Here is a 13,370-nt window from a genome sequence, read left to right as displayed (position 1 = left end):
TATTTCAGCTTCGCCCTAACATATAGGTGAGCTCACGGGGCTCCGGAGTGCTCCGAAAACCGGAGTGTTGCTAACACGAACCCTAGCAAGAGCAGTGCTTCGCAGAATCTACCACCGGATTGGAAACACGACCCACTGAGAAGATCCGGCGAGAAACTCAGTGGGCTGTGTCTATGGATTAAAAGCTATCTACTGTTCGTCAGTCACATATGCGACGCGTAGTCTGATCATTGGTCAGTGCCGAGTAAAGTCTGCGACCTTTTCATGTCTAAGGTCACTTTATATGTTCAGGCGGGAATTTGGCACTAACAACACTCGTCGTAACAAGCCTCGTTCCAAACATCGTGCAAATTAATAATGACAACACCACAAGACATCAATGAAATAGAAATTCGATTTGTTCAATTATTTATTACTAGCAGCCCGCTCCGGCTCCGCTCGGGTCTTTAACAAAAATTTCAACGATGTTTGACTTTGTTTTATTTTTTTAAATAAAAGAACACTTATTGCGGCATAACTATAATACTCGTAGTTAGGCATATGCTGTCGCGACACTTTTTGGAAATAATAATGTGTTCTACAAAGTCGTAGTACATTATTTTATTCTATCATCAATAGTTTTCGCAGGGCACGCGATGTAAAGAGTATTTTAGGTAATTTTTTTACACCTTGGGTTACATTATTGGAATTTTAGTAAGGATCCCTAATTTTTTTCAAAAGAGATTATAGCCTATGTCACTCGGGAATAGTGTAGCTTCCAAACAGTGAAAATTTTTTTCAAATCCGTTTAGTAGTTTCGGAGCCTATTCAATACAAACAAACAAACAAATCTTTCCTGTTTATAATATTAGTATAGAAGTATAGATATATACTTTTACTATCTTGATCGGTATCGATTCGTCTATCGAACCTGCATTTGTGTAACTCTTTCTCTATATTACAATTTAATTGTGCAAACTCAAAGAAGTTCGATCATGAAAATTTGCACACGATTCAAAGACAGTAGACGAAGCAGTAAATTTTATTTTATAATTTTTTCTCGTCGTAGTACTCTTGTCAGAGCAGTCGTGGTCGTCATTCGGTTTCATTGCTGTGGGCAAATGGTATGCGTCTCACGAGCAATCACCACTTCTCCCGGTTTGTAATGAGCTTGGTATATCTATAGGTATATTAATACGTGAAGGAAAAACTTTGTATCCCTTTGTACGAAAATTGTGCGGACGGAAGAGTATAAAATTTCCCACACTTATAGAGAGTATAGAGAAAAAGTGCAGAAAGTTAATATTTTTTTTAAAATATGGCTAAAAAATACATTAAATCAACAAAAAAAAACATTACACACACTACGATGTATTTGACGCAACACGCATGCATACTATTTATTTATTGTCAAACTTTTGTTCTTGACGTCTCTGGTCAAATTGAGAATAGATGGTGGTGGTAGGTGGTGGTAGGACCTCTTGTAAGTCCGCGCGGGTGGGTACCACCACCCTGCCTATTTCTGCCGTGAAGCAGTAATGCGTTTCGGTTTGAAGGGTGGGGCAGCCGTTGTAACTATACTTGAGACCTTAGAACTTGTATCTCAAGGTGGGTGGCGCATTTACGTTGTGGATGTCTATCGCTCCAGTAACCACTTAACACCAGGTGGGCTGTGAGCTCGTCTATCCATCTAAGCAATAAATTTTTTTTTATTAAATATTGTTTGTCTTTATTAATATTTTTTATAGTGTAGTCTTTGCGAAATTTGTCTTCGAAAATAAAATCATAATAGTGTACAAACTTACAATTTCAATTAATTATAGTCGAATTTCGTTTACTGCGGGATCGCTAGTTCATGTAAATAACCGCCAACTTCTGAGTTGACTTAGTCGGTCCATCGCATGGGCAACGTTCCTCATGGTCTGGTGCCTTCTATTTTGACCTAAGCGACAAGGCGCTTTATGGACATTTTCTCTCAATTTTATTATACTTCATCATAATATACTGGTCTTAATTGACTTCACATAGTGCAGTGTAGCTTACCAAAGATTTTTTTGTTTATATTTTTTTAATGTTATGTAGTCTAATGTACATAAGCAATGCAATGGTATTTTTTTTAAGATTTTTATTTTAATGGTAGCTTAACTTAATATTATGTGACTAAGGCTTGGTGATGTGGTCAAGCCGTAAGCCTACTGTAGATGTTTCACTTATTCGTCCAATCCAAGATCGACTGTGGGTCGGCGTCATCTGTTTAAAAATATTTGGCGTTATTGCCTTATAATACCAAATATATTCCTCTGTTTAAACATTTGTATTGCAGGAGATAATTCTTACTTGAGGACGTAAAATTTACGTAATTCATACTTTTATTACGGTTACTGTTTGTATGATTACAATTACTATTTTTGTGACAATAAGTGACGACAACCCACCACTTTGAGAAGGCGGCACGACACTAAAACCCTCTTGTCGTGGCCGCCGGAAATTACACACCTGATCCTGTGGACAGAATGGTAAACAGTCGACGTCGCACTAAACACGTCATTACGGATCCTCCTGATGCATTAACGGTGCTTTTAGGTATCTCAAGCACCGGTCACCGCGAACCCATCGCTTGCGACGAAAGGCTCGACGAGTAAATAAACCCATAGACAGCCCACTGAGTTTCTCGCCGGATCTTTTCAGTGGGTCGCGTTTCCGATCCGGTGGTAGATTCTGCGAAGCACGGCTCTTGCTAGGGTTCGTGTTAGCAGCGTCGTCAGATTTGAGCCCCGTGAGCCCACTACTAGTTAAGGTTACGCTGAAATAGCCTCTCAAGGCTCTCAGCTTAGGTAGGACTAAAAAAAAGCGGTCATGCACTGTGCGTTTCCAGAGATCTTTTTTGCCACGTACCATCCGGCTTTGGAATGACCACCCTCGACGGTGTTTCCCGAGCGCTATGGCATGTCCTTCTTCAAACGAGGCTTGTGGAGAGTATCAAACGGTAGGCAGCGGCTTGGCTCTACCCCTGGCATTTCTGAAATCCATGGGCGACGAAGCACTCACCATCAGGTGGGCTGTATATTCGTCTGCCTACAAGGGCAACAAAAAGAAATAAAAAAAATCACGTTGACCAATACAAAAATCATAATATCATACCTTTTGTATTCGTGTATAATCTATGAATTGTTATTTTTCTAGTTTAATGAACGAAAAAATCACGATAATGAAGCTTCATTTTTAATGATTTGTTATTTTTCCCTCTGTGCTATTTCCAAAAGAGAACCAAAAATAATTTTCGTAAAAATTAATTTTAATAAAAATTCATAAATACGTGCCACATCTAATTCCGTTGCTCGTAAAAAACACACACACACACACATACACACACAAGAAAATCAACATCCGCGTCCGTCGCGACTCCTTACGAACGAACGTAAACTTTTCAAAATCAATTACTTGAGAACTTTATGTTAATTTTCGTTACCACCATAAATAATACACGTTGACGTGTCAATTATTATCCCGAAATGTTTCCCGCTCACTGTTTTTTTTTTAAACGGGCGTCTGAAGTGTTGCCACGCCTCAAGAGTCTCCAACCGCAGGTACTGTTTCGAGTTTAAAGAACTCCCACCCCGACTATCCAAAGCGTTTTATATTTTGTCATAGCTAATATACGGTTTTCTTTACAATGTATTTAGTCTGTTCCTCTACTATCGCTCTTAAACTACCGGAATAAGGTTAGTTCTGGTATTCTACGAACAAAGTAGGTGTGTTTTGTGTGGCTGTTTACAGGGATTTTTTTTCGTTAGCTCCACATGTTGGGATCTTGTAACGAAGCAGCCAGATTTCAGTACAGACTCCATTAGTTCGCACATTAGGATGAGTTAGTCGAATTATGTAATTAAATAAAGTAATTCAATAAGCCAGCGAATTAATAACAATTATTCGGTTTGGCCGGTCTCGATAAATGTCTAGTTGGATTGCGCAAGCGCTTTGTAAAAATGTGTACGTGAATAAATATCGACGAATAAAACTGTAATTATTCTGATTGATTATAATTTATATGTACATATTTTAAGTTTAAAATTTGCGTTCGTGTTTTGCTATGGACCAGAATAAGGGTGAGTTTAATATTGTTTTATTATTTTCGATTTCGCTAATAATTACATAGTTTCGTTATACCTAATCAAAGAACAGGTTATAATTTTATGAAAACTGATATGAAATTTAAAGTTATAGTATTATTTGTCGTAGTATATTATCGTATTATCGTAAAATTATTGTAACGCTTTTAAAACGCGTAAAAGGCTGAGTATTGAGCACACAATGATTGCGATTCATGATTTTATATCTTGTGAATTTTGATCGAAATGAGTCGTTGATATATTATTGTTTAGATATATCGTCAAATGTCGTAAGTATTACCACGTCGTGACACATTTACAGATTTATGTAGATTGTAGATAACATAACGAAAGCTATATACCTATCTAGGATTTTTTTTATTGCTTAGTTGGGTGGACGAGCTAACAGCCCACCTGGTGTTAAGTGGTCACTGGAGCCCATAGACATCTACAATGGAAAATAGGAATCTACAACAGGAATCTACAATAGGAAAAATTTAGAAGTGAACTCTGAAAAAAAGAAATTGTATTAAATCTAGTTTTCTTCTAATTTTTTTAAAGACTACTATATTTTTAATCTGCAAATTCGTTTCGCACCAAATAATATATGGTGAAATAGGTTCACAGCACAGCAAATGACGAAAATCATTAAATTAATGTAAATGATTATGAAACAGAAAATTATTAACAAAGTCAATTATAATTAACTATTTTGAAATCATTATGATTCCAATACTTGTACAGTTTAGAGCATTCGCTTAGCGTAATGATAATATAAAATTAATGAACAGGGAAAAGCAATTTTATATTACTAATACATTTAACCTATAAATAGGATATACTGGAACGAGTAAATTTATATGAGAGTTTTTTTATAATTTATAATTAAAACTGAACTGTTGATTGTGTTATAATATTATGTGACCGTTATATTGAATATTAGTCTCTGATGTCAATAATAGTTTTTGAGAATTCTGAACTGTACGCAGCGGCTTGGCTGGATAGGTACTTGGTATCTGAGGATGGAACAGCCCTCATATTATACAATAAGACTTAGATTGTTTGTCTCAAGCTAGGTGGTAGCATTTACAACGTGACGTCAATGGACGACAATAGCCACCGGACATCGGGTGGACCGTGAGTTCGTACTGGTATACTCAATTAAGCAATAAAAAAACATAGGCAAAATAGGGAAGAATAAAAGTGATTTTTAAGAATTAAAAAATATCTCTTTTTCTCACTTATTTGCTGGTAGAAGAGGCTAATTCAGCTTCTCGCGGACGGGTATGTGAGCACACGGGCTGAGAGAATTTGCTAATACCAGCCCTAGCAAGAGCAGTGCTTCGCAGACTCTACCACTGGATCTGAATCACGACCCACTGAAAAGAGAGAAACTCAACGGGCTATTTAAAATATGTTAACCTACCGTCTACCGTACACATTAAACACCGTGAATTTCGGGAAAATTATAAATGGGTATCATTTTCAAATTAACGAAAGAATAAAATACGTTGGTTTCTATTCTAAGAGGAAACAGTTAAAAATTTTTTTTAAAGTTTTATTATTATTATGGATAACGATTTTAATTACCTATAATACAAAAACTAAAAAGTATTAATAAACTTGATTTTCCTTGATAATGTGAGTCACTAATTCTATAATACCAATATACAAATACAAAACATATTGTTGCACTTATGTAATTACACCAAAATAACGAAATTCGAAGTCATCGTGGCTTAAAGGATACCTAAGACGTCCGGTGCATTCGTGTTGAGCGATGCACCGATGTTCGAATCTCAGGCGGGTACCAATTTTTCTAATGAAATACGTACTCAATAAATGTTCACGATTGACTTCCACGGTGAAGGAATAACATCGTGTAATAAAAATCAAAGCCGCAAAATTATAATTTGCGTAATTACTGGTGGTAAGACCTCTTGTGAGTCCGCGCGGGTAGGTACCACCACCTTGCTTATTTCTGCCGCGAAGCAGTAATGCGTTTCGATTTGAAGGGTGGACAGCCGTTGTAACTGTATTGAGACCTTAGAACTCATATCTCAAGATGGGTGGCGGCATTTACGTCGTAGATGTCTATGGGCTCCAGTAACCACTTAACACCAAGTGGGCTGTGAGCTCATCCACCGTTCTAAGCAACAACAAAAAATCAACTTATAAGGCTACTTGAAAATAAATCGATGTGGTCACCGGAGCCCACCTTGAAACATGAGTTCTAAATCTTAGTTTTATATTACAACGGTTGCCCCACCCTTCAAACCGAAACTCGTTACTGTTTCACGGTAGAAATAGGCGGCTGGAGGTACTAGTAAAAAACCTGCCTCATGGGACATCTATACTAATATATAAATCTACAGTGGTCTTTACGGATGTTCCGTTATAACTACTAAACCATGAATCCGATCGACTTGAAACTTGGTATCCGTGTAGAAAATACATGTACTTAATGGATAGGCTAATATTTATATGAGCATTGGACTCCCTACACCAGTTGCGGGGGCGTTAATGATGAGAATCTTTGAGGGGGTGAGAAATGATAATGTTAATTTTAAATGCCCAACGAAGCGGACGGCTACAGGTAGTCTCTTATATAGTTGCACAGACTTCTATCTTATAAAAAGAAAACTTAGTTGTGAAAATCTGTTGTTTCAATTTGCAATTGCGATTCTACGTACGCAATAGTAATCGATAGCGTACGTTTTCAGAGAGCAACCATGTGAACAAAGATTCACACACAATATTCTACTGTATTATCATGGAGGTACATCAGCCGCCGCGCCCGTGCGTGCTCTGATATGAAACTAAATGCGGCTTTGTCTGAACAGATTTTATCAACAAACCTACATTGTATGAGGAGTGCTCAATAAATAGTCGTAATGCGCTACATTCTCCTTGGAAAGAAAATTAATAAATACTGATAGGCATAGTCCAGACATTAGACGTAATAATAATGAAAAAAAAACAATCAACTATCTTTTGTTTTTTAAAAATAGAAGATAGCACACTGGTGCACAAGTCCAGAGCTGCGATTCAATAAGCTGGCTTCGAATTGATAGAACGTCCTCCATACTCACCGAACCTAGTTGATTTCAACCTGTTTCGGCGGTTAAAGGAACATCTTAGAGGCCATAAATTTAAAATGATGAAGCAATAGTCACATCGGTACGTGATTTTTAAGAACTCAGTGGATTTTTAAAATAAAAAATGGCAATTTTAGCTTTGTCATATAGATATACCTAAGTGTATAAACTGAAAGGAACGTCGGAAAATAAAATAACATTAAATAAATGTAATTTATCTGTGACGCAGAGGAAAGGATAAAAGATTAAAATTGCGTCATACTCATTATCACTTTTTATTGAACACCCCTAATGTTATGCTTAAAGTAGTTTAGAGGAAACTTATTTATTTGTATGTAAATAGATAGTTAAATTAATTTACAAGATTAAATTAAATTAATTTAAGGATGTCTTTATCGTTTTAATATAAACGATGTCTATATTTTTTTTTAATTATTCTTTTGTTAAATATGAACGTGACTTTGATTAATGGAATGCTTTCTTTTTTTATTGCTTAAATGGGTGGACGATCTCATAGCCCACCTGGTATTAACTGCTTACTGGAGCCCATAGACATCTACAACGTAAATGCGTCACCCACCTTGAGATATAAGTTCTAAGGTCTCAGTATAGTTACAACCGCTGCCCCACCCTTCAAACCGAAAAGCATTACTGCTTCACGGCAGAAACAGGCAGGGCTGTGGTATCTGCCCATGCGGACTCACAAGATATCCTGCCACCAGTAATTACGCAAATTCTAATTTTGCGGGTTTGATTTTTATTACACGATTTCTTTCGTGGAAGTCAATTGTGAAAATTTGTTAAGTACGTATTTCATTAGCGCCGCCTGCGGATTCGAATACCGTTGCATCGCTAGATACGAATGCACCGGACGTCTTATCCTTTGGGCCACGACGACTACAGGGATAAAGTATAGGGATAAAGTGAACTTTTCCAAATTAGGTATTATTTCCCTTGATTAGTTACTATTACCATTATTTTACTGCGCACTATGTCGTTTAGGTCATAAATAAAATTTATATTTTAGGTTCTATTTATTTAAGTATAATCGTTTTTGTTGAATAAATAAAAACACATTTGATTTATCATTTAACATTTCCCGCAGATGGTATCAACAGTGGATTAAATGGTACGACTAGAAGCTACGAAGCGAAAAGCCAAGGTGCAGTCAACTATAACGCGGCTGCTGGGTCCTACGAAAACAATCACAATCTGTTCCAGATGATAAAGTGCCACGAAGACAGCCTCATACGTCTACACCAACTGACGGCTGGACGCCAAATGAATGGATCTTATGAACCGACATATCAAAATGACTTGACGTGGTACCCAAAAGACCTACAGCGCCAATTCATCAAACCTGTAGATTACTTAGCCTACGAAGACATGCGACGGAAATACGAAGAAGGAAAAAATGGAAAAGAGAAAGAGCTGCAGAAAGAATGCGACGAAAACAAGGACGGGAAATCGGACGAGAGGAAAAAGCCGAGAAGAAACCGAACCACTTTTACTAGCCAGCAATTGGCTGCCTTAGAAAAAGTATTTGAAAAAACGCACTATCCCGATGCTTTTGTTAGAGAAGATTTAGCAGCGAGAGTCAGTTTAACAGAAGCAAGAGTGCAGGTTAGTTTTTATAAAATTTATATTTTTTTATGTTTCATTAATTAGCATTCAGGACTAATTTTAATGGGTGTCTGTTTCAATAGGTGTGGTTTCAGAACCGTCGTGCGAAATTCCGAAGAAACGAAAGATCAGCCCTCTCAAATCACCGGAGTTCAACCAGTCAGAATTCACCAGAGCCCATGGCTGTTCCAATCGGCATTCCTCATCAACCAGACCCGAGACAAGAATTCGCCCGAAATAAAGAACCGTGGCTACATCATTTTCAAACTAACAATTTGAATTTAAATTTAGGACTGCCAATAACGAATACAGGACTGTATCAGAACGATTATTCTTTGATGATGCAGAACGTTGGTAACAGACCATACGTGCCCAACACAAATGGGTTTATGGGCCAAAGTGTTGTAGGTTATAGCGGAGGCGAAAATGCATACAGTTCATGCGGTATTATCGGGGGCTATAATGGATCTTTGTCTTCATCGCACAGTTCATACAATTTGAATTTAAGATTGAGACCACACGATTTCAGCATAAATAATTTGACTTTGTGATAAAAAACAAGACTGAAATTATTAAAAACTAAACACACTACGTTTACAATATGAGACTCTCATGACGTGACTGCTGTTTCGTTGGAATTAGCTAGCTATGCCACCATTTTGCCGTGTAGTTTCAGGATAAAGCAAAAAATCTAATAATCATTACTGTTGTTAATATTGTTAAAATACAATATGAGCGTGTATGTTGCTAGTGAATATTATCAAATAGTTTACCTGTTACTTTTTTTAAATTTGTGATCATAAAATGGCAATTCAATAGGTACCTATAGGCTAGGTTTTATTAAATATTGCATAACAGAATTGAGGTAAGCAACTTAAAGTTAATATACCAGGATGATTCAAATACAATCAATACTATCTTTTTTTTTTGTTCCTACCTAAGCTGATAGCCTTAAGAGGCTATTTCAGCGGAACCTTAACTAGTAGATGAGCTCACGGGGCTCAAACCTGACGACGTTGCTAACACGAACCCTAGCAAGAGCCGTGCTCCGCAGAATCTACCACCGGATCGGAAACGCGACCCAATGAGAAGATCTGGCGAGAAACTTAGTGGGTTGTGTCTGTGGGTTAATTTACTCGTCGAGCCCTTCGTCGCGAGCGACGGGTTCGACGAGAACGATGACCGGTCAATACTATCAATTTAGGTATAGTCGTACCTATAGTAATAATAATAAGACGGTCGAAATCCAAACCTAGACAAATTTGTTTCTAATAGGATACCGACAAAATCTTTGAATTGTATTATTTAATATACCTAATGATAACATAAGAAATATGTACACAGGGCTTTTTAGCCAATATCTTTTGATTTTATAAACCAATTTTGGTGAAAGGAACAATAAATGTTATTCTGAATACTCTACCATGACTATAACTCTTTACATTTAAAAAAAAAAAAAAAGTGGAAATTGAATCAAACGTGATGCTCGTGGAAACAAGTAGGTACAGAAAATGGCCAACAAAAAAAAATCAAAAACATTTTGTTTTCGTTCTACTGCCCATTGTTTTTCGCTGCTCCATAGCCACTTTTATGCAAAAACGGTTAATGTACAAACGCAGTGTATTGTATTAAATGTATGATTAAGAAAATTCTTCTTTATGTAAGTAAAGTGGACTTTTGGCGGGAACGCGAGGAGCGAAGTTTGTTGATATAGTAATTCAGTTGATATATCTTTTGCAGGAAATAATAAATAAATAAATAAATAAATATTTACTAACAATCACGCCACGTTAACTGGTCCCGTGATAAGTTCGTAAAGAACTTGTGTTACAGGTACCAGATAACGGATATAAATGTAAGATTTTTATTATACACATACATATATTTAATAGACATCCATAACCCTGGAAAAGACATTTATATTTATCATACAAATATCTTCCCTTGGCGGGATTCGAACCCGCGACCCCCTTGTGTAGTGACCATGTCACTTACCACTACACCAGACGGCCGTTAAAGTAAAATAGTGTTTTGCAGGTTTAAATGTGCAATAACGGTGGTTTATTTACTGTTTAGCACAACTAAGCTTACACTAAAAGCTGTACGTATAACTTTAAGGTTCATTACAAAATTATGTAAACGAGATGTGTCCATGAAAAGTCATGGTGTTTGCAATAATCTGATTAAATTGACGTGGATATGAAGTACAGAATATGAAAGTTAAATACTCATAAGAGTTTATTTATTTCCAAAAATTTTATTGCCGAGCATACAATTTAGTTAGTGTGCTGAAATAAATTTTGTTAAAAAGAATATATCATATTTATTGATTAGGTACATTAAGAATTAATTACTCAGTGAGCATTCATTTAGACATGAATAAAATAACATTTTATTGATATAAAGCTTTATTTATTTATTCAACTTAATGCACATAAGTACAATGGCGGACTTAATGCCTGAGGCATTCTCTACCAGTCAACCAAGGGTGGTGTAGAGAATCCTGTGGTAGGTGCATAACTTAATGTGAAACAACCAAACTACATTATACAATAAACAAACACATACACGGTATATATATATATAATCACACAATTAACGTACACAATTTTATATCATGATAATAATATAACATTTACACATATATCTATATATAATCTCTATCATATACTCACATATTCACATACATATTCATATACACACTTAAACACAACTTAAAAATATAACAAAGAAATAGAACCACATATACACATACAGAACACACATTGCAGGTCAAATTGTTAAGTTTTTAAGTTTCGCCAGAAAAAGTTGGCGTACCTTTATTTTGAAAGTTAGACGATCAGTGATCATCCTAACATTAAGAGGAAGTGAATTCCAAAGTTGAACAGATTGAACTACGAAAGACGAACGGACTAAACTAGAGTTGTGCGTGGGACAGTGAAGGAGTAAATTATTAGAGGAACGCAAGTACTTATCGTGCGAAGAATGTAAATATTTAAAGTACTGAGTCAGATAGGAGGGAGGAGTTGGGCATGTTAGTATAGAATGAAGCACAGTAAGAGCATGTAGATTTCGGCGATCGCGTATAGGAAGAAAATTTATTTCGGAGCGGTAAGTAGACACGTGGTCATACTTGCGAAGATTAAAAATGAAACGAATGCAGTTGTTGAGAAGGCGGTCGAGTTTGTTCAAAAGGTCTGCATTCAGGTCAAGATAGCATACATCGCCATAGTCAATTATGGGCAAGATTAAAGCTTGAACAAGCATCAACTTTATCTTGAAAGGGAGAAAGTTCTTGAAGCGATAAAGGGCACACAGAGATCCAGTAACCTTCCGACTAACATTCAACACCTGTACCGCCCAATCAAGTCTAGAATCCATATACAGTCCAAGGTTTTTGACTGATGGGCTCAAAGGTATAATTGCTCCATTATAAGTTATGGGTGGGAGTGAGCTAAAATCTAATCGTCCCAACAAACGGGGACTACCAATAATAATAGCCTGACATTTGGTTGGATTGACCGTCAAACCAAACCTACCAGATTTTTTTTTTTTTTTCCTACCTAAGCTGAGAGCCTTGAGAGGCTATATCAGCGTAACCCTAACTTTTGTAGGTGAGCTCACGGGGCTCAAACCTGATGACGTTGCTAACACGAACCCTAGCAAGAGTCGTGCTTCGCAGAATCTACCACCGGATCGGAAACGCGACCCACTGAGAAGATCCGGCGAGAAACTCAGTGGGCTGTGTCTGAGGGTTAATTTACTCGTCGAGCCCTTCGTCGTAAGCGACGGGTTCGACGAGAACGGTGACCGGTGCTTGAAGTACCTAGAAGCACCGTTAGTGGATCGGGAGGATCCGAGATGACGTGTTTTGGGCGACGTCGACTGCTTTCCATTCTGTCCGCAGGATCGGGAATGTAGTTACCGGCGGCCACGATGAGAGGGTTCTCGTGTCGTGCCGCTTTATCGAAGTGAACCTACCAGACCAATCGCATATAGCCTCTAGATCCCCATTCACTCTGCGAACCGCTTCAGACACACAGTCCACAGTAGCCTGCGAGTACAGCTGTAGGTCGTCAGCGTACAGGTGATACAAACACTGAAGGGACTGAGTTATGAGATTGAAAAAAAGAGAGAAAAGCAAAGGGGAGAGAATTCCGCCTTGAGGGACACCAGTATCTAGATAACGCCATGAAGACGAAGACTCATCAATGCGGACCGATTGCTGGCACCCTCGAAGATATGATGTAAACCATTTCAGCACCTCAGGCGAAATCATAAGATAGGACAGGATAGATAAGAGGATTTCGTGACTGACGGTATTAAAGGCATTTGAGAAGTCGACCAAAGCCAACAATGTGACTTTAGTATCCTCCATTCCAGCCCTAACATCGCCTGTCACTTTGGGGAGAGCGGAGATGGTGCTGTGGCCCGGTCTGAAGCTTTACTTACAACTTTGTGATTTATTTGTCTATTTACTGTTCTTCAGGTTTAAATGTGTAATAACGGTGGTTTATTAACTGCTTAGTATCTGTGAAAGTGCACAGATGTGGGAAAGCGG

General features: G+C 37.4%; 1 protein-coding gene across 1 annotated transcript; it reads left to right on the top strand.

The window, feature by feature from the left end:
* The first annotated feature begins 3,660 nt into the window (after nucleotides 1–3,660).
* Nucleotides 3,661–9,717, top strand: LOC114242606 (uncharacterized). Its single transcript, XM_028173830.2, has 3 exons — nucleotides 3,661–4,085; nucleotides 8,292–8,809; nucleotides 8,893–9,717. The coding sequence occupies exons 1-3, from the start codon at nucleotides 4,070–4,072 to the stop codon at nucleotides 9,358–9,360; spliced, it is 1,002 nt and encodes a 333-aa protein (XP_028029631.2). The 5' UTR covers nucleotides 3,661–4,069; the 3' UTR covers nucleotides 9,361–9,717.
* The last annotated feature ends 3,653 nt before the right edge of the window (nucleotides 9,718–13,370 follow it).

Source organism: Bombyx mandarina, chromosome 15 (assembly GCF_030267445.1).
Source record: "Bombyx mandarina strain Sakado chromosome 15, ASM3026744v2".
Taxonomy (NCBI): Eukaryota; Metazoa; Arthropoda; class Insecta; order Lepidoptera; family Bombycidae; genus Bombyx; species Bombyx mandarina.
The sequence above is the reverse complement of the archived record's forward strand: the minus strand, read 5'-3'. Positions and strand labels throughout refer to the sequence as shown.

Excerpts from the sequence above, each read along its gene's own strand:
- LOC114242606 (XM_028173830.2), top strand. Across the intron at positions 8,810-8,892 it reads TAACAGAAGCAAGAGTGCAG|GTGTGGTTTCAGAACCGTCG; the intron begins GTTAGTTTTTAT and ends CTGTTTCAATAG.